At 43.7% G+C, this 21,864-nt stretch overlaps 1 protein-coding gene across 5 annotated transcripts in view; it reads right to left on the bottom strand.

Annotated features, from left to right (window-relative positions):
* Window positions 1–21,864, bottom strand: part of Ube4b (ubiquitination factor E4B) — a 101,993-nt gene that overhangs the window by 23,428 nt on the left and 56,701 nt on the right. For all 5 annotated transcript variants that reach the window (XM_013120007.3, XM_013120006.3, XM_021232539.2 and 2 more), the window contains 9 exons: window positions 21,555–21,655; window positions 19,436–19,550; window positions 15,944–16,027; window positions 8,921–8,977; window positions 8,023–8,139; window positions 7,852–7,950; window positions 7,116–7,229; window positions 5,634–5,832; window positions 3,884–4,022 (listed from right to left, as the gene is read on the bottom strand). In XM_013120007.3, coding sequence (XP_012975461.1) covers window positions 3,884–4,022; window positions 5,634–5,832; window positions 7,116–7,229; window positions 7,852–7,950; window positions 8,023–8,139; window positions 8,921–8,977; window positions 15,944–16,027; window positions 19,436–19,550; window positions 21,555–21,655 — 1,025 coding nt within the window. The remainder of the gene's footprint in view (window positions 1–3,883; window positions 4,023–5,633; window positions 5,833–7,115; window positions 7,230–7,851; window positions 7,951–8,022; window positions 8,140–8,920; window positions 8,978–15,943; window positions 16,028–19,435; window positions 19,551–21,554; window positions 21,656–21,864) is intronic.

Raw genomic sequence — 21,864 nt, 5'->3', positions numbered from 1 at the left:
CCTCTCTCTGCATGGAGTGGTCCTCCCTGTGGCTGCCTGGGTCCCTTCTAGGTGATGGCTTAACATCTATCATGGAGGGAACATCACCATTACACACTGCTGATATTAAAAACTTGCTTACTTCCCAGGATTCCACAATTTCCTCATGGTATTGTGTAGAAACTCAGAGATTGTTGAAGGTCTAACATCACAGTTCCCTGACTCCTAAACTGACGATTCTCATGAAGGCAGAATCACTTCTAGCAGGAAACTTGCTGGAAGACTTCTGAAAGTATGGGGCAGAGGGGGTTTGGGCTGAGGCTATGGCAGAGGTCCCACTACTAGGCAGAAGTAATTTCCCTGTCAAAGCATCCTCTAGAGAACATCACCAAGAGCCCTTTCCACTATGCTAGAGTTCAGAAACAAAACACTCCACACTTCCCTTTCTCATTATCTCAGAACACCTGGATTCTTTGGGCTAAGACTAGAATAGTAGACAGAACAATGGCTTCTTTTAACAATGTCACATCCAAGGACTGGAGAGATGGCCTAATGGTCACCAAAATCCATGCTCTGGCAAAGGATATAGGTTCAGTTCCCAGCACCAACATGGTGGCTTACAGCAAAACATCTTTTTTTTTTTTTTGGTTTTTCAAGACAGGGTTTCTCTGTGGCTTTGGAGGCTGTCCTGGAACTAGCTCTTGTAGACCAGACTGGCCTCGAACTCACAGAGAACCGCCTGCCTCTGCCTCCTGAGTGCTGGGATTAAAGGCATGCCCAACACAGTACAAATTCTAATTGGGTATTAATAATAAAAGCACAGACAGAGACAGATATCAGGGTTAAAGCTGAAGATCAGAGATTCAAATCACTAGAGTTCTCACCTCTACTAATGCTCAGACCACAGGATGATCCTGTCCTCCTTCCGCCCAGCCATACCCCTTCCTGTCTCTACTCCCTTGGTACTGGGATTAAAGGCGTGTGATCCCAAGTACTGGGATCACCTTTGTGTGAGTCAGTCTGTGAGTCAATCTGTGAGTCAGTCAGTCTGTGAGTCAGTCAGTCAGTCAGTCAGTCAGTCAGTCAGTCAGTCTCTCTCTCTCTCTCTCTCTCTCTCTCTCTCTCTCTCTCTCTCTCTCTCTCTCCTCCCTCCCTCCCCCCCTCCCTCCCTCTCTCTCTGTGCTGGGATTAAAGGCGTGCGCCACGTGTGAATTCTCTTTTAGACTTAGTCACTCTCATGTAGCCCAGGCTGGTCTTGAACTCAGAGATCCGTCTGCTTCTGTCTCCTGAGTGCTGGGATTAAAGGTGTGTGCCACCACTGCCTGGGCTCTATGGCTAACTAGGGTGGCTGCTTTGCACTCTGATCTTCAGGTAAAGCTTTATTTGCTAGGTCATAAACAAAATATCACCACAGTGGCTCACAACAATCTCTAACTCCAGTTTCAGGGGATCTGATTCCCTCCTTTTGACCTCCAAGGGCACTAGTGGCACACAGTCACATACAGGCAAAACACTCATACACATTAAGATAAATAAATCTAAATAAATTATATAAAGACACTGCACCCTAGTCCTGGGAGCCTTCCCTTACACAAACACACACACACACACACACACACACACACACACACACACGAAGAGAGAGAGAGAGAGAGAAAGAGAAGAGAGAGAGAGAGAGAGAGAGAGAGAGAGAGAGAGAGAGAGAGAGAGAGAGAGAGAGAGAGAGAGTTAGTTTACATCATACCACTGCATCTCCAAGTGGCACAATACTGTTAGCACTGAAAGTGACCGGTGGGATCAGCGGGAGTCATGGGATCGCAGATGACACACTATCCAGAGGGGAAGAAATATACTAATCTACAATCATAGCTTGACATGTACGGAAACCTCTCTTGGTGACTGATTTTTAGTTTTCATTATCTTATTTGCTTATTGTGTAGGCAGAGGACACCTAGGAAGGTGTCAGTTCTTTCCTTCCACGATGGGGTCTGGGCACTAGAGTCCGTGCCAGGCTTGGTCACAAGATTTTTCATCCACTATGCCATCTCCTCAGCATTCAGTGGCTGCTATTAGCCAGGGTGAGGAAAACTTGAGAAAGAGATGAACAAGCTTCAAGAGGCCTAAATCACACAGACCATAGTGCAATTCAGCTAGAAAATATAACAAGAGACAACCCTGACTATAAATGCAAAGCACTGTGGATTAAGTAAAATAGGTTAAGTTAGACACACCTCTAATCCCAGCAACGTGGTGTCAGAGGCAGGTGGATCACTGTGAGTTCCAGGGCTATAAGTTAGACTCCTTACAAAATACAAGCAAACAAACAAAAAACAAAAAGGAAAGGAAAGAAAGGAAAGGAAAAGAGGAGAGCATAGGCAGAGGCACTGGCAGAGCCACATTTACCACCCAGCTTTAGGAAGTCGTCGGGTCCGTGCTGCCACTGAGTACAGGGCAGCTTGCTGCCCATAAACCCAACTAGGTGTTTGGTGGCAGTGCCTCTGCTGTTAGTATCAAGTGCACCCGAGAAAAGGAGGCTATCAGGATGAACATTTGGCCCTGGTTTTGTATGTTTAGAACCTTTTAAAAGGCTCTAAAGCTTTCTGTGAATGTAGGTGCCCACATTCGGTGCCATATGTAGGTGGAATTAGCATTCCATCCCCAGCACCAAAATAGAGGGTCACAAGTGTCTGTAACTACACTGAGAGGATCCAATGCCCTCTTCTGGCCCCTGAGGGTACCCAGCACACATGTCACGCACATACATACATGCAGGCAATACATTTATACATATACTTTTTTTTTTTAAAAAAACAAAACTCAAAATCCTGGGGCAGGAGAGGTGATCTTTGCAAAGGATTTGGTAAATTCTCCAGCATTCACCTGTAACCCCGCTCCAGATCTGTCACCTCCTGTGACCTCCATGGGCACTGCACACATGTGGTACACAGACACATGGAAAGAAAGCATGCGTGCATATCAAATCACACTAAGTAAGCCTTAAAAACCTAACAAGTCACTTCAGAAATTAGGAACCAAGGAACTAAACATAAAAGTATAGAAAGAAGGACTGTGACAATTCCATGTGGAAACCAAACTTTTGGTTTTCTTTTCGTGACAGGGTTTCTCTGTTTTGTTTTGGAGCCTAACCTGGAACTAGCTCTTGTAGACCAGGCTGGCCTGGAACTCACAGAGATCCGCCTGCCTCTGCCTCCTGAGTGCTGGGATTAAAGGTGTGCACCAATGGCAGATCTCTATGAGTTTGAGAGTGGTCTACAGAGTGAGTTCCAGGACAGGGGAACAATGGAAGCCCTGTCTTGAAAAAACAAAAACAAAAAGAATCTACAGTGTCGGTATTAGAGTGAATGGTCTGGGATGTGTATTACAGACATGCAACGACAGTCTCTCTTTGTACTGGCCCAGAAAAGAACTGGACAACGCATGCGTGTTCCCTGGATGCACATGTTTGCAGAAGCTACAGCATCAGGACACAGAGTCACAGCAACCGCTGTCATGATTTGATGACTGACAGCTAGAGCTGGTGGACAGTGTTTGGGCTTCTCAGAGACAACAGGGCAAAGGGCAATTACAGGGTTCCTTGATTATCATAGGAAAACAGGGTTTGCATTCTAGGGCAAGAAGGTAAGCAGAGAAGGCAGGGGATCCCGAAAGTGGTTCCTGGTAATCTTCACATACAGAGACGAACACCAAGGGTTCTGAAATCAACCTCTGCATCACTTCATCACGGGAAGGACACTGGACAAACGAGAGCCCCTGGCATGGCAATAGAGGCAGACAGCATGTGCATGTATACATCCTACACCCAGAGCTACTGACCCCATCCGACTGCTTGTGCCTAAGAGGCAGCAGTAACAACGCCGGGACAGAGACTGTGTGTGGCACATACCGATTGAGCTCTCGGATGGCTCGGAGTCTGCGGATGTAGCGACGACAGCTAGGCAGAATAGAGAGATGGTGAGCATGCAGGGTCAGAAAGAAACACTCCGTAGGGAATTTTGGCTCAGAAAACGGAGACTGATCTCCATCTAGAAAAAGAAAAGGAAAAAAACCAACATGAATCCTAACTAAAATCAATTATAAGAAACAAGGAAAGGGTTCTATTCTGAAGGAAAATAAATTAAGAGTATTTTCTCTCTCTGTGTGCGTGCGTGTGTGCATGTGTGTGTTGTTGTGTAAGGACATGGTTCTGCATTTGTATATGTGAAGTTATTTGTGTCTTTCTATATATTATTTTTGAAACTGGATATCTCAATGAACTTAGATGTCACAAGTGACTAGGCTAGACAGCCAATGATACAGGGACCATGCTGTCTCCTTCCACCCAGTGTTGGGGTGTCAGATGTGTGCTGCCACACCCAGCTGTTATGTGGGTGCTGGGAAGCTGAGCTCAGATCCTCATGCTTGTGTTTCCACAGTCGGGGAATTTTCACATCGTGTTGTTTTTTGAGACAGGATCTTTTTACATAGCTCTGGCTAGCCTGGAACTCTCCACGTAGATTAAGCTGTCTATGGAGCTCCGCCTCTGCCCCCTAGTGCTGAGATTAAGGGTGGGTACCACCACTGACCAACTGTAAGTGTAGTAGTTTTCAATCAGCACAGAACTGGACTCCTTTACAGGGCAGAGTCTGCACAGCATGTCACACGCAGACAACTTCCACACTGACCATTTCTTTGTGTCGGAAACATCCAAATCCCCTCGGCAGTTTTTATGAAATACATACTGACTGTTGCTGACCATGGTCATCCTCCTGTGCTAAAGACCATAGGGGCTATATCTCCTTTGCAACTGTACCCCTTAACCAGCTGCATTGCTACAAGGGCACAGTCTTGTTATTTAGGAGACTGAGACAGGAGGACTGCTTGAGTCTAGGAACTGAAAACAAGCCTGGGCAACACAGGGAATCTATGACTCATAAAAACTAGTGCTGCCCAGTCAACTGCTGCTTTATTAATCATTCTCTGTGTATCCCTTAACCCTTCCACAGTACTATTTTATGTCAGATACTGCCAGAATTCACTTAAGACTGAGGAAATGAGTGTATGAAACAATGCGTCTTTCTTTTTTTCTTTTCTTTTCTTTTTTTTTTTTTTTGGTTTTTCAAGACAGGGTTTCTCTGTGTAGCTTTGGAGGCTGTCCTGGCACTTGCTCTGTAAACAAGGCTGGCCTCAAACTCACAGAGATCCTCCTGCCTCTGCTTCCTGAGTGCTGGGGTTATAGGCATACACAAGTAAGACTGAGCACCAAGTAATTACTTTTCTAGAAGGTGTACATTCGATCATGGTATTTCCACTTTGAGGTAAATAGGAATTCATCTTATTCCACACATAATTTTAAAATACCACAATAACCAAATTGGCGTGGGATTTTGATTTTGGGAATTAAATGTTATCAAGAAGCAAGATCATTACCATCACACCTTAAAATAGTGAGTGATATTTTCAACTACTAGAACACAAAATCTACAATAAAGTTGTTGTTTTTCTTTCTTCTTCTCTTTCCCACCCATCTGTTCCATATATCTGTGTTTAGGAACTCAAGGAAGAAATTTTGCTATGTCAATTTTAACTATGCATCTCTATGTCCCAGAGCCATACAGATGAAAGAGAAGGGACCTAGCGACAAACACATCACTCACAGAGCTCAGCCAGCCACCCATTCACATCCTCCATCGTTGCATTTATCCGTGTCTCATCATTTGGGAGAGTAATCCGACATTTCGGGTGGAATATGTAAGTGGGGTCAACTGTTTCTAACTTGATTTTTGTACTGAGTTGCTGCAGGACCCAAAGGAGATTCAGCATAAAACCATCTGTTGACACCAACCGATCATCCGCCTGTGACAAAAGACAAGAGCAATGGAAACAATTGTTAAGTACAAATCCCGGACATTTCCTTAAAAGCAAATGGGACATTCAAATGTGACCATGCCCCAAAAGCAGAGACAGGGGTGGGATGTGTGGTGACCACTGTCAATCAGCTAGTAGACGCTAGCCAAGGAAGGTCCCGCCAATCCACTACCCTGTCCTACAGAGGAACTGAGGGTCAAGGAACAGGTTAGTAAGCAAACAGAGAATGAACGTAGCTTCCTTTCTCGCTCTCATTTCTCAAGAACACCAGCACAACTCCATGTGACAGCTTCCCCATCTGAACAGGGGCCACCACACACTGGGAACTCATCTAATGCTGTACACATGAGAAGCCCACGGGCTAGCTGCCACTATCAGCTGCATTTGCGAGGTGAAGAAACCGAGGCATACAGGAGTGACTATCAGGTGTGGACAACTCACAGACCACATGCAGCTGAGGCCAGTCGTGAAGTGGCTCGATATAAAACTGCAAACTCACATAAAACCTGATGAAAGTTTGTGTGATCTCTTCAGACTGCCTGATTCTTGGGTGCTTACTTACAGATGACAACACCAAGTGACACTGTCAACTGACTAACACAGCAGACATTGTGAGCAGCACCAGAAGTCGCAGGGTTCTGCTCCTCTCTATTCTTTTCTTCTTTTGCTTCTGAGTTACTATAATCTAGAATTTCCCCTCTCTTACCATGAGCAGTCTGCTCGGTTGCCATTCCCTGTGGCTTCCTTGCTGACAGCCCTCCCATTCAGTGGAGTCTAGTATAGTCCTCACCTATAGACTCAAGCCCATGGCTTCTTTTTTACCTGCCCGTTTGCCCCTTGTCACTAATGCCCGTGTCTTGGGCTTACAATAAAGCTGGCTCACTTCTGCCCTGAGACCATAAATGTATCAAGAAGGTTCTATTCTCAGCCTCGTAATGACCAGCTCCCCAGTCAAGGTTTTAATAAAATGCCACCTCCTTAGAGAGGGCACCCTGCTACCTGAATAAAATTCCCTCCTGCACCTCCTTCCTTCCGGTCTCCACAAGTACTCCCTAACCCTCTGCACTCACAGCAAGACTCCATTATTGTCTGAACACTGACTGCATGACCACTCCCTGCAGAGAACTCATGCTCCACACAGCGGCAGGCTTGCCTGTCTGGTCGCATGCTGTCTTCCGGGCGCCTAGAACTCAGCCAGGGAGGTGTGGCATTGAGGCTGAGCTGGAAAAACAGGTGCAGTGAGCAACTGAGCGCATATCAGGGGTTCCTACCTGCATTTGGGCTTTCTTCATGTTGGCATTGACGACGGCTGCCATGTAACTGAGAGCTGCTTCACGAGTTTCACCGTTCAACAGAATACTATGCAGAATCTTGAAAAGCTCTTGCTGAATTATTTTCAAAAAGAAAAACACAATTGGCTTCTTTATTAATAACAGCCTCCCACGCCCCATGTCTGTTTCTTGTGGCAAACCCAGGACAGTCAACACACAGAAGTGTGCCCATGTGACCAGGAGGAACACGGAGAGCAGCAGCGGCTGTGGGGAGGATATTGAGCAGCCCGCTTTAATAAACCAGCCTCTGACACTCTCTCCGTTCCATGACCAAATGCCCTCCCTTAGCGAGGCACTTCACAGTTACAGGACAAAGGACACATTAATTAGATTTGGGACCAGTGGTTCAGCAAAGGGTGCCTCACACTAACAGCTTGTGCTCATCCTCATGATTTCCACGGCTACAGGAAAGATGGAGGGAAAGCATGGCCACAAGACATCACTCCAGTCCCCAGTGGCATTCCCAGAGAAATAACATAGCTGGGCTCATGTCACGGGTGGGGCTCTCTGGGCTTCATCTCTGCCCAGAAGCAACAGCAAGTGCTAACAGTGATAGGGGTTGGCTCTACACGGAGTACCCTCTGTGACTGAGTGACCTGGGCAGCACTGGCTCTAGGAAACACGCCTCTCCTCCCTAGGGAGGCCCTCCCCTCTGGCTTCCCTTCTGAAGACCTACCCGTCCCAGCTCCAGGTAGTGCTGCAGTGACTGGCTGACGACTCGGGTGTTCTCCAGGGTAATGGTGGGCCCCGAGAAGTACTTCTCAACCACCTTTGCCTGGAAGGAGAGGGCAGCCATTCAGTCAGCATAAGTGACTATGGGAGGCTCAAGTGCATCAGGTATACTCACGTCATCCTCCGCGAAGACCGAGAAGCTGAAGAAGACCCCTAGGTAGGACAGTCTCTGCAGCTCCCGCCCGGATCCAGGGCTTAAGGACTTCGGCAGCCACAGGGGCAAAGAGGCGACCTAGACACAGCACAGAGGACCAGTCAAGCTGCTGGGGAGGCTGTCCTGGCAGGAGCTTAGAGTGCCCAGCCAGTTCTGGTCAGCTAGCCCCCCCAAAACACAAGGCACAAACAAGTCAGGTTCCTTTTCATATTCTTTTGACCCACAACAGAGGTCTCCAACGGTTGTATAATAAGTGTGTGTGTGGTCTGAGGTATTTCTCCTCATTGTCCCTTTTGATCATCTTCTCCCTCACAAACTCCTATTCCAGTGTTTTCTGTTTCTGTGTAGCACACTGCACCTAAGTGAGGATGTTTACTTACATGGGCATGCGTGGGGCATCGTTTACTTTGTGGCAAGGTTACCATGGCAGTAGGTAGACTACTGAGGACTATGACCCCCCCCCCCCCAAACCATTAACTGCCTATAAGAGGTCAAGACACACATAAGTGAAATTTCAAAGGACCCTTCTGATGCTACTCAGAGTCTGCTCATTTTCCACAGCACCTGCTACTCTCACAGTACAGTACTTATCCCCCCAGAAAAATCAGACAAAAGGGAAACACATCACCACAGAAAATACCACACATAACAGACATAGTCACAAAAATACCACATGACAGATGTGAGCATAAAAAATACAACATATAACAGCAATTTAAAAGCTTAGCCCCACACCCTGCCTATATGCAAGTCTTTATGAGAAATCTGTAGCTGACACTACTTTTAAAATGGCCTCTGCGTGGTGACAAAGCAGCTGCCTAGAGAATGTCAGCACACAGGCTCGCCAGGTCACACTTACCAAACTGCACACAGGATGTGTCTTCCCAAACTTGGTTTCACAGAGCTCACCTAGTGCCTGGAAAGAAGACAGGATAGAATCACTGGGATGTGTTGTGTCTTACACTGCTGCCACCTGTAACAACGAGGGACAGCTTCCATTTCCACTGCTAATGCTTGGCGAAGTTCTTTGTAAGGTCATCCACACCTCACTACTTTTACCACTTAGTAACTGAATGCCCAGCACTACAAAAACAAACAACAAAAAAGCAGTATCCTGCCTAGGTGGCCTGGCGCACACCATTAGTCCCAGAACTCAGGCGACAGGGGCAGGCTGATCTCTTCGAGGTAGAGGCCAGCTTGGTCTACAGTGTTCCAGGACAGCCAGAGGTATACAGAGAAACCCTGTCTCAGACAAACAAAACTATCTTTGTGGGAAGGGACGCACTTGGAGGACAAATACAAAGCGCACATAGAAACCACTCACACTTCATTTGTAGATATAATGCCCTCTGAGGCCCTTTCCAAAGGTGTGCACCTAGCTTGAAAAACTGAATTTTTGCTTCATATTATGTCATAATACAAGACTGTGTGTGTGCTAATCTTACCAGCACTACCCAGGGCGTTACTCTGGACCCCAGAAACTATCAGATGCAGAACACATGACTACCAGATACAGGGAGGGTGCAGGAACTCGTCTTCAGTGTTGTCTTCGTCCCACGGTTAGTCATGATCAACAGTCTAGCCTGGCAACTGATCTACAATGAATATGAAATTACTTTCTCTGTGACTCAACAGAAGCTGCGGAACAGCCATTGAGTTTGGAAGTCACTGATGTAGAGAACTGCTGAGAAGTTGAAGTTTTCATAGAATAGTGGGATATTCCATTAGTACCACAAGGAGAGCCTAAAACAATCTCAACATAGGGCAACACACCATTCACGATGCCTCCTGAGTGCCACCAAAGCCCAGCAGCTGTCATCAGTTTTTGATCTTAACCATTCTGACAGGTTTAAGATGGAATCTCATCGTTGTTTTGATTTGCATTTCCCTGATGACTAAGGATGTTGAGCATTTTCTTAAGTGTCTTTGCACAATTTGAGATTCTTCTTTAGACAACTCTCTATTTCCATTGGACTATTTGTTGTTTGTCTGGTGTCTAGTTTCTTTAGTTCTTTGTATATTTTGGAGATCAGTCCTCTGACAGATATGGGGTTGGAAAAGATCGTTTCCCATTCTGTAGGCTGATGCTTTGTCTTGTTGAGGTCTTGGATCCATTTGGACCTGAGTTTTGTGCATGGTGATAAATAAGGATCTATTTATATTCTTCTACATGTAGAAGTTATTTGTTAAAGATGCTTTTCCGCCCATTTTATAATTTTAGCTTCCATGTCATCAAAAATCAGGTGTTCATAGGTGTGTGGATTAATATCAGGGTCTTCAATTCCGTTGGTCTACCTGTTGGCTTTTAAACTAATGCCGAGCTGTTTTCATTACTGTAGCTCTATAGTAGAGCTTGATGTCAGGTATGGTGATGCCTCCAGAAGTTCCTTTAACGTACAGGATTGTTTTGGCTATATGAAGTTGGGTGTTGTTCTTTTAAGACCTGTGAAGAATTTTGCTGGGTATTGAATTGAATCTGTAGATTTCTTTTGGTAAATTTGCCATTTTTACTATTACTGGAGTGAATTATGTATGCTATCACATCATCAGCAAAAGACTGACTTCTTTTCCAATTTGTTATCTCTGGATTTCCTTTTGTTGTCTTATTGCTCTAGCTAGGATTTCATACTGAATAGATATGGATAGAGTGAACAGCCTTGTCTTGTTCCTCATTTCAGTGAGATCGCTTTGAGTTTCTCTCCATTTAGTTTGATGTTGGCTTATGGCTTGCTGTATATTGCCTTTATTATGTTTCGGTATGTTTCTTACAGCCCTGCTCTCTTCAAGACATTTATCCTGAAGGGTGTTTAATTTTGTCACAGGTGTCTTCAGCATCTAACGAGATGATCATGAGGCTAGTTTTGTTTCTTTCAGTTTGTTTTACATGGTGGATTAGAGATTTTCATATGTTGAACCATCCCGGCATCTCTGGAATGAATCCTACTTGGTCACATTGGATGATTTTTCTGATGCATTGTAGGTTTCACTTTGTCAGTATTTTACTGAATTCTTTTGCATCAATGTTCATGAGGGAGATTGGTCTGTAATTCTCTATCTTATTTTTGTCTTTGTGTGGCTGAGGTAACTGCAGTCTCATAAAAACAGTTCGCTAATGACCCGTTTCTTTTTCTTTTTTTCCGAGACAGGTTTTCTCTGTGGCTATGGAGGCTGTCATGGAACTAGCACCTGTAGACCAGGCTAGTCTGAAACTCAAAGATCCCCCTGCCTTTGCCTCCAGAGTGCTGGGATTAAATGTGTATACCACCACTACTCAGCGATCTTACTGTTTCCGTTATGAAAGAATGAAGAGTATTGACAGTAGCTCTTCTTAGAAGTTCTAGTAGAATTCTGCATTGAAACCACCTTGCCCTGGTCTTTTTTTGGTTGGGAGACTTTTGATGACTATTTCTATTTTCATAGGGGTTTATAAGTCTACTTAATTTGTTTATCTGGTCTTGATTTAATTTTGGTAAGTGATGCTTACTTAGAAAATTGTCCATTTTCTTAAAATTTTCTATTTTTGTTGAATAAAGGTTTTTGAAGTGTGACTTGATTTGTTGGATTTCCTCAGTGTTTTATGTCTCTGTTTTCATTTCTGATTTTCTTAATTTGGATCTATCTCTCTGCCTTTCAGTTAGTTTGGATAAAGGTTTGTCTATCTTGCTGATTTTCTTGAAGAACCAACTCTCACTGAGTTTTTGTAGTTTCCTTTGTTTCTATTTTATTGATTTCAGGCCTCAATTCGATTATTTCCTCCAGGGTGAGTTTGCTTCTTTTTGTTCTAGAGCTTTTGTTAATTTCCTAGTGTGGGATTTCGCTAGCTTCTTCACGTAGATATGTCATGCTATGAACTTGCCTCTTATCGCTGCTTTCATTGTGTCACTTAAGTCTGGGTATGTTGCCCTGTCATTTTCATTGAATTTTAGGAAGGCTAATTTCTTTACTTCTTCCTTGACCCAGTGTTGATTCAGCTGAGCACTGTTCAATTTTTATGAATTTATGGGCTTTCTGCAACTAGTGTTGTTGCTAATTTCTACCTTTATGTCATGGTGATCCGACATGATACCTGGGTTATTTCAATTATGTTTGTATCTGTTGAAGTTTGTTTTGTTAATAAGTATGTGGTCAATTTTAGGGAAGGTTTCATGGGATGGTATGTGTGTGGTTGGAACGTTCTATAGATGTCTGTTATAGGCCCATTTGAATCATTACACATTACACATTAGTTCCTTTATTTCTCTATTAAGTTTCTGTCTGGAAGATCTGTGCAATGGTGAGAGTGGGGTGTTGACGTATAGGACTTAATGTGTGACTTAACCTTTAGTAATGTTTCTTTAATAAATGAGGGTGCCCTTGTATTTGGGGCATAGATGTTCAGAATTGAGAATTCATCTTGGTGCATTTTTCTTGTGATGACTATGAAATGCCCTTTATCTTTTTTCATTTTAATATTCTAGTATCTAACAAAAAAGTCTATTTTTGTTAGATACTAGGATATCTACACCAGCTTGTTTCTTGGGTCCATCTGATTGGAAAGTCTTTTCCCAACCCTTTCCTCTGAGGTAACATCTATCTGTGAGGTTGAGGTGTTTTTCTTGTAAGCAACATCAGGATAGATTCTGTTTTCACATCCAATCTGTTAGCCTATGTCTTTGAGTTGAGTCCATTAATATTAAGGGATAATAATGATCAGTAATTGCTAATTCTGTTGTTTTTGTTCTTGGTATTGTGTGCGTGTTTCTCTTCTTAGGGATTTGCTGGAGTGGAATTACCTTTGCCTGTGTTTTTGCGGATGTAGCTTAACTTCCTTGGGTTGGGGTTATCCATCCAGTTTGTTCTGTAGGGCTGGATTCGTGGATAGGTATTGTTTAAAACTGGTTTTGTCATGGAATATTTTGTCTTTTTGGTCTATGGTGAAAGTTTTGTTGAAGATAGTAGTATGAGCTGGCATTCCTAGGTTTGGGTTTTCTTTGTTTCCTCTACCTCAGTTTACAAGTCTTGAACCATTTCCTTCATCTGTTTGATTGCTTTTTCTTTAAGGGCTTTGCTGAGCTCTTCCAATTTTTCGTTTGTCTTTTTCTCCACTTATTTGTTTTTTTTTTCTTTCTTCTGTACATTTCTTTAAGGGAAATTTTCATTTCCTCTTTAAGGGCCTCAATTATCCTCATTAAGTTACTGTTTTTATTTTTCTCTTTCTGGTTTTTCGAGACAGGGTTTGGAGACTGCCTTGACACTCACTCTGTAGACCGGGCTGGCCTCAAACTCACAGAGCTCCGCCTGCCTCTGCCTCCTGAATAAAGGTATTTTTAATGTGTGCTTCGTCTGTGTTGTTGTGGAACCACTAGTCTGGTGCTGCTGTTCTGCTCATTAGGTTGTAGTCTTACTTGTCTACTCATCTCTTCCTCTATTCAGTAGAGGTGGAGCCTGTGCTTCAGGGGACCCCTCTCCTCCTCCAATTGGTGGAAAGCTCCTTCAGGTACAGGGAGGGCTGAGCCTCTGGTGGAGATGGGCACAAGGGTCAGAAGGTTGCTCTTCATGGTGCAAATGCGGCCACATTTTGCCCACTTGGCTGCTGACACCTTCTCTTACCCAGTCAGCTGCTCTTGTTTTTTTTTTTTTGTTTGTTTGTTTGTTTTTTTAAAGACAGGATCTTACTATATAGTCCAAGCTTGTCTGGAACTCATCATGATCCTCCTACCACGGCCTCTTGGGTGTTAAACTACAATACACATGTTTTTTGTTGTTGTTTGTTTTTCCTGGGACAGGGTTTCTCTGTACACAGCCTTGGCTGACCTAGAACTTGATTTATAGACCAGTCTGGGCTCTAACTCACAGAGATTTGACTGCCTCTGTTTCCCAAGTCCTGGGATTAAAGGCGTGCACTACCACCGTCCTGCATTCAAACTTATTAATTCAGAGAGGACTGTGAAATATTCCTTAACACTTTATGAATATATGTCGTTATGATTGGTTTAATAAACAAGTTGACTGGCTGATAACTGAACAGGATAAGTTGAGTTGGGAGAGAAAAACTGAGAATGCTGGGAGAAAGAAGGGTGGAGCTGGGGAGTCACCAGCAGATGCAAAGAGAAGCAAGATGCACATGCTATACCGAGAAATGGTAGCAAGTCACATGGCGACGGATAGATAGTATGTGCTAATTTAAATGTAAGAGTTAGCTAGAAGCAAGCCTGAGCTATCGGCGAAGCATTTACAATTAGTAGTTTTTCTGAGCCATTATTTGAGAAGAAACCTCCACCAACACAGGATTTCTTGTACCAGGGTAATCTCACCCACTATGCAATCGAGGTGGGTGACCCTGAGCACCCGATCCTCCTGCGTTGACGTCACAGTGCTGGCATCCCAAGTGCACTGATACACCTGGTTCGCTTTTTAGTCTAGGTTGGCCTGAACTCACTGAGTGGCTGGGTTACATGAGATGGCTCCCACACTTGGCTAATTCTCACATCCTCATTCCAGCGTTACTGTGAACTTTGACCTTGTTATGATATGACAGTTCTGAGTCTTCTAAATGCAGATCTTTTGTCACCTCCTTGAGCACTTATCACATTATAACTGTCAAGATATTTTGTTGTGATGTCACTCTTACCATGAATCATGAACAACCTAAGGCAGCAGCTCTCAGCCTGTGGGTTGTGACTCCCTTGGGGGTTGAAATGACCCTTTCACAGGAGTCCTCTAAGACCTTTGGAAAACAGGTATTTACGTAACAGTAGCAAAATAACAAGGTCACAACAACATGAGGAACTGTACTAAGGGTCACTGCATTAGGAAAGTTAAGAGCCACTGTGTTAAAGGACTGCAACATTAGGAAGGCTGAGAACCACTGTGTTAAATAAAGGGTCACAGTATTAGGAAGGTCAAGAACCATTGTGTTAAAGGATCACAGAGTTAGGGAGATCAAGAACCACTGTACTGCAGCATTAGCTACAATGGCAGAGGGCTTGTTCTCCTAGCTCTGTGATCTGACACCAAGTACAGGATGCATTGCCAGATACCAATCAGTCATGACCCGAAAGAATCAAATCAATAGATACCTATTGTTGACAAAATTTTAAGTATACATAAAGTAAAGGAGTTTCGTGGTTTGGCATTTTTTTCCATCACAATCTTGTAACAAAAAGGAATACCTGAAGGCATTTGTCTTCCAGAATTTCAAATTCCAAACAGAAAGAGCCTCTCATTGGTTTTTTCCATTTTTTGAGGCAGGGTCTCTACAGAGCCCTGGTTGTCCTGGAACTCACCCTGTACACCAGGCTGGCCTACAACTCACAGAGATCCACCTATCTCTGCCTCCTGAGTGCTAGAACTAATGACATGCACCACGATGTCTCTCACTGCATAGCTGCCTGATCCAGGGATCCTCCAGACCCACCTTACAAGGCTAGAATGGAAGGCAGGGCATGAGACACACCCAGACTTATGTGAGTTCAGTCTTCCTGCTCTCATGCAAGCACCTGGATTGCTGAGTCATCCCCCAGTCTCTCTTAATAGACAATTAAGACATTCTTCACCTAGTGTGAGGATTTATTTTTAAGATTCATTTTTGTTAATGTGCTCATGTGTCTATGCCTCCTGAGTACAAGTACTGGTGTAGGTCAGAAGAGGGGTAGAGCACAGAAGGCTGGACAGTGCACTCAGCAGCTCAGGACACAAGTGCACGCTGTGCCCCTGATCCACAGCTGCACTCAAGCAAGCACTTGAAAGGTGAGGCAGTAGGATCAGATTAAGGGTTATCTTCAGTCTGGAAGACATGAGACGATCTCAAAAAACTAAAAATTTTGAAGACAAGATTGAACACAGATCTAAAAGGAAAATATCTACTTAACTAAATCTTTTAAAAAAGGAAAAGGATTTTTACCATGAGGGGATACTTGAAGTAGTCACTATCGAGGGAGCACTCTTTGGCAGCAAGAGCCAGGCCTTGTAAAATAGGGATAAAGATCTGTAAGGAAAAAAAGAAAAGCACAAGCATTAGGTCTAAGGAAAATGAAATCTACAAGCACATCAGACAAGGTCCTGGGTGTGGGGGTCCAGGAATCCTGCTCTTTCCCCAAGGAGAACCATACCTTTCTTCTGTAAAAACCAATGTGGAATTTTGAGTGTTGACCCATTGGACAATCAGGCTCACCATAAAGGAATGGAGCTTGATTTTCCAGAAAAGGATGTTGACGGACACTAACGCTACTTTTTAGTAGAGTTATCCACTAATGCAAAAAAGAGCTAAGCTGATAACAGACAGGGAAAATATGAATAAGCATAAAACATTTCCCACCATCGAGAATTTATCTTTCAGGACTCAGTACTATCCTTCTCTTGTGGGCTCAGGAACCAAACTCAGGTCATCCGGCCTGCACAGCAAGTGCTTTTCTCCACTGAGACAAGCCAGCCAGGCCTAGCATCATATTACTTTTGTGACCTGCACAATGCAAATAATTCGTTTATTTTCCGAGTAAGTACCTACTGGTGTAAATAACCATTTCGGGTATTCATCTCCAGTCTTACATGTGTTTCTGTTTGTTCATCTAGAAGCATCACCCAGACATTAAAAGGAAGAGGAACGTCCAGTTGAGGACTTAGCAAATTGTGTCAGTCATCTTGTTAGGTGGAAAGGTAGACTGTGACCCACAGTGGCCTGAAGCCAGCAGCTCCCTGTCATGCAACACTTCCCTCCAGATAAAACTCATGGTTTGGTAGCGCACACCTTTAATCCCAGCACTCAGTAGGCAGAGGCAGGAGGATCTCTGTAAGTTCCAGGGCAGCCTGGTCTATATAACGAGTTCCAGGACAAGCTCCAGAGCTATAGAGAAAACCTTGTCTCAAAAAACAAACAAACAAAACAACTCACGGTAACACAGGAAGGACAATGGCATTCAAGCCAGCTAGCCCAAGAAGGCACCAGCCTCCTGTAAGCCATACAGACCTATCTGTTCTGTTAGCTGCTACTGAGTTCAAGCCACCTTCTTGATAAAACCGCCAAAGGTAACTTTGTAGCCTCTGTATAGCATGTCCCTTTCAGGTGGCTCTTAGCCTGATTTTAAAACTACTCTGGGTTCCTTCAAAAGGAAACGTATTGGTTAATGTTGATCACACCCACAGAGCAAGTTCCAGGACAGCCTCCAAAACAGGGAAAAACCCTGTCTCAAAAAACAAAAACAAAACAAAAAACAAAACAAACAAAAAAACAAAAAAACAAAAGAAAACAAAACAAACAAAAAAAAACAAAAGGAAAAAGAAATAGTATAAATAGTCATCTATGATAATAGTTAACTTATACTCAGGTTTGTCAATTTTTCTAGATGTACAGAGATATATTTCAGATGGATAGGTACTTTAGAGACCTATAGAACATGACATTCAAAATGTTGAAAGAACTTAGGCTTTCCATGAAAATGAGACATGTCAGCTCCTAGAAACACCAATCTAATTCAATGAAGATGATGGGCAATGAAGAAACTACATATGGAGCTGCTTTCTTTATGGCAAAAGCTGGCCAGTTGGACAAGAAACTGCTCTTGCCTGGACTGCTTGACTGTTGCTGTATAAACTAGACATGCAGGACCGACATGAACATGACCGCTAAACAAGATGGGACAGTCCTTCGGGGTTCTTGGCTATAAAGAGTCTGCCACACATTCTACAGGACACAGAAGAAATCAACTGACAAACTGCCAGAACAAGGCAGAAGAGATATTCAAGCTTCACTGAAAAGTCTGCCAGATACTCTGGGGCCATCGGCTCAGGAGGGATGCCCAATGTTGCAGGTGAACTCTGGGTGACTGTCAAGGCAGCCAGATGTTTTGTCATTTTCAGAACTTTGGAAACTGCTAGCAATGTACTTCCTGTTTACTTATGTATACCCTTCTGGGGTCTTTGGTGGAAATGAAGATAGTTACAATTTTCCTTTGGTATAAGAAGATAAATTAGATATAAAACTTTAGACTCACAGAGATAGGATAGATGATAGAGTATTTACTTTAATTTTGCCAAAGGAAAATTCTTGCTTGATAACTGTTTTGTTATATGTAATTTTACTATGTCAAAATTAAAACCCTCCTTTTTTTAATTAGTTAGAAAAGGAAAGATGATATGGGATGTCCTTTTATATGCTGTGAACATGTGTGGCTTTTATTGGTTGATGAATAAAGCTGTTTTGACCAATGGCCAGGCAAAATATAGGTAGGTGGGAAATCCAAACAGAGTAACTGAGAGAAAGAAGGTGGAGTCAGAGAGATTCGGAAGGAATATCATCCTGGAGCATCTCCAGTAAGTCACAGCCTTGTGGCAATACACAGATTAGTGGGTTAATTTATAAGAGAGAGCTAGCCAGTAATATGTCTGAGTCATTGGCCAAAACAGTAACCCATATTCCCAGGCAGTAGTACGGGGGGTTGAGAGAGGATCTCAGTCCCTTTGGACGGAGGAAGGGTAGAGGTAGAAAGCCACTGTGGCTACTGCCTGCTTCTCTAATCTTTGATGTTTTTACCCCAATATCTGACTCCCCATTTTTATTGGTAAGGATTAATTAGACTTATGTTTCAATGACGTTCTTTTTTTTTTGGTTTTTCGAGACAGGGTTTCTCTGTATTGTTTTGGAGGCTGTCGGTCCAGCCCGGCCTCGAACTCACAGAGATCCGCCTGCCTCTGCCTCCCGAGTGCTGGGATTAAAGGCGTGCGCCACCACCGCCTGGCTTCAATGACGTTCTTATTGGTTTCCCTTATAGCATACATATTATTATGTATGGATTTCATTGAGGTTTTCATGCACACACACAATAATATATTTTATTGTATTCACCCCATTACACTCCCGTCTCCCTTTCCCATTCCTACTAGTCCCTACCCTATTTTCATGCCCTGCTGACCTCCTTTCTCACACCCCGCCCATGCACATTCTTTCTTTCTTCTTATGACCCAATGAGTTTACTTAGGGGCTACTTGCAGAAGCATGAGTGAAAGCTGTTCATAGGAGCATGGAGACTTTTACCAATGGCTGTATCACTCTGGGCGTTGGTGGCACACGCCTTTAATCCCAGCACTCGGGAGGCAGAGGCAGGCGGATCTCTGTGAGTTCGAGGCCAGCCTGGTCTACAAAGTGAGTTCCAGGACAGCCTCCAAAACAATACAGAGAAACCCTGTCTCGAAAAAACAAAAAACAAAACAAAAACAAAACAAAACAAAAAAAAAAAAAAAAAAAAAGAAAGAAAGTATCTTTCTAAGCCACAACAACATCTATTGCATGGGAGGGGTGGAGTTTCAAGAGCCCCTCCCCTACTCCATGACATGATAGATCTGGACATCAGTGTAGACACACACTTACGGAAAAGCTGGAGTATTGATTGGGCCACTGTACCTGCTTGAACACCTCCTCATCCTGGTGAGTGGTCCTCACCAGTTCTTGAATGAAGCCGTACGGGAGATTCCTGCACAGCATATACGGCACAAGGAAGGAAGGCTGTTGCAAGGACCTGCGGGGCCAGGAAAACCAAGGGCTGTGATGGAAGCATGAGGGATGTCATGGCCACATAGGCCACCCAGTCACGTAGAACCTAACCAGTATTCTGCGCAACCATTCCTTAGGCAAAGCATGACCTTTTCTAACACTGGGGACATCTGGAGTTCTAAATGAGACAGACACCAGGAGAAATCACAAAAACAGCTTTTCTTTGCAGAGAGCTTTCAAAAGGAAACATCAGGGCTGGGAGGTACTTTGGTGACAAAGCTTTGGTCTAGTGTATGGAAAGCCCCAGGTTAGATCCTCAGCAATGGAAAATAAATAGTTCTTTAAAAATGAATTATGGGGATCAGAGAGACGGCACAGTATTAAGAGCTCTTGTAGAGGACTTGTTTGATTCCCGGCACACAATTCAGAAGACCCAACACCTTCTTCTGACCTCCAAGCGCACCCCAGGCATATGGTACAGCTACACACAAGAAAGCAAACGCCACATATGCACATGCGGATTTAAAACCCCTTTGAATAATGAAAAGAATTATTTATTGCCTAGTTTATTTGTTAATGCCTCATCCACACTGGAAAAAAAAAAGATTAGCAATAAACTGTTTCACAGTTTTTCTTTTTTAATACTTTTTTTTTTAATTTGGTTTAGTTTGGTTGGTTTCTCTGTGTAGCCCTGACTGGCCTGGGACTCGCAGAGATCTACCTGCCTCTGCCTCCCAAGTGCTGGGATTAAAGGCATGAGTCACCACCATGCCTCTTGCTGTGGAGCTCAGGAAGGTTCAAACTAGTAAGGGATCCTAAACCTCCACCTCCCAAATCCTGGGATCACAGGCACATGGCACCACACAGCCTAATTTTCCCTCATTTTGAAAAGATTTTAAAAACATCAGTTACAGTACGGGGGGGATAGCCAGAGGGAAAAAATGCAATCTTTCCATATTTTTGCATAAGAAATATAAAACATAGGGCTGGAGAGCTGTGATATCAGTGACTTCAGAGCACTGACTGCTCTTTCAAAGGATCTGGGATCAATTCCCAGTGACTAACAACTGTCTCTAACTCCAGTTCCAGAGGGATTCAATGCCTTCTTCTGGCCTCTATGGCCACTGGACATGCATGTGATACACACATATACAAGCAGATAAAACACCCATACACATAAAATTTTAAAAAATATGCAATCTTTTATTAACTGTGAAAGTTCTATAGAATTTTCTAAAAACAGGCAAATCACAGCATTTTTGCCAATTTCCAAATCATTTTCCAACTACTGTATTTTGTTTCATCTTGTTTTCATGAGGGTGTCTCACCATGAATCCCGGGCTGGCCTAGAACTTACTGCACAGGTCAGACCGACTCAGCATTAGCAGTGCTCTGCTCTTGCTAGCATTACAGGTATGTGCCCCTCACCTGGCTTCCTCCCACTATTCTCCAATACCCATAACAGAAACCAATGTAGAGACACATGGAACATGATCGTTTTGTCACAAGCATCAACTAACTTCAAACATTAGGTTTTAAATTAAATTATTAATATTATGCTTTGTTTTAATATATTTCAAAAAGTACACAGAGCTCTTCAAATATAAATTCTTTTTAAAAATATGCTCTGTACTATTTAGGAGATGGAGAAAACACTACTTCACAGTATCAGGTACAGGTCATTAGATGCAATCTACTTTTATCTTATGTGTCCGTCTTTTCCTGCATGAGTATCTATGTACCACTCCACATGCATATAGTGTCCTAAGAGGCCAGAAGAGGGCATCAGATCTCCTGGAACTGGGGTTACAGGATACCATGATCCACTTTTAGATGCTGGGAATCAAACCAGCAAGAGCAACCAGTGCTCTTAACTTCTGAACCATCTCTCCAGCCTGAGGCTTGATAACTGAATCAAAACGCATTCCCTGTACAGGTCAGAGTTAAACTGACACAATGTAGAACAATTAGAAGATGACATCCTGAGACAGTACTCTACCAACAGCAGAAACGTGAGTGTCCGGCATACCTGGGCTGCGTGAGGGAGCCTTGCAGCACTAGTGCGGTGTGTGAGATGCACTGCGAACGGATGTTGCTCAGAAGCTGGCTGACGGCTGGCTGGCTGCACATCTGGAGAAGAGAGCTAACAGTCAGGACAACACAACTGGAGAGGGTTAGAGGAGAGTGATGGCTAGAAGATGCCCTGCGTCCCTCTCCCTAGGCTCACAATGGACAAACCACAGCAAGCGTGTCACTGTCCTGTGTCCCCGACCCGTGCCACCTGTCCTGAGGTGTGTGAGGGACACAGAGCAGCGAGTACGGCACACCCATCCTGCTTC

Source organism: Mesocricetus auratus, unplaced genomic scaffold, assembly GCF_017639785.1.
Source record: "Mesocricetus auratus isolate SY011 unplaced genomic scaffold, BCM_Maur_2.0 Super-Scaffold_100042, whole genome shotgun sequence".
Lineage (NCBI taxonomy): Eukaryota > Metazoa > Chordata > Mammalia > Rodentia > Cricetidae > Mesocricetus > Mesocricetus auratus.
This window is presented reverse-complemented; position numbering and strand designations above follow the sequence as displayed.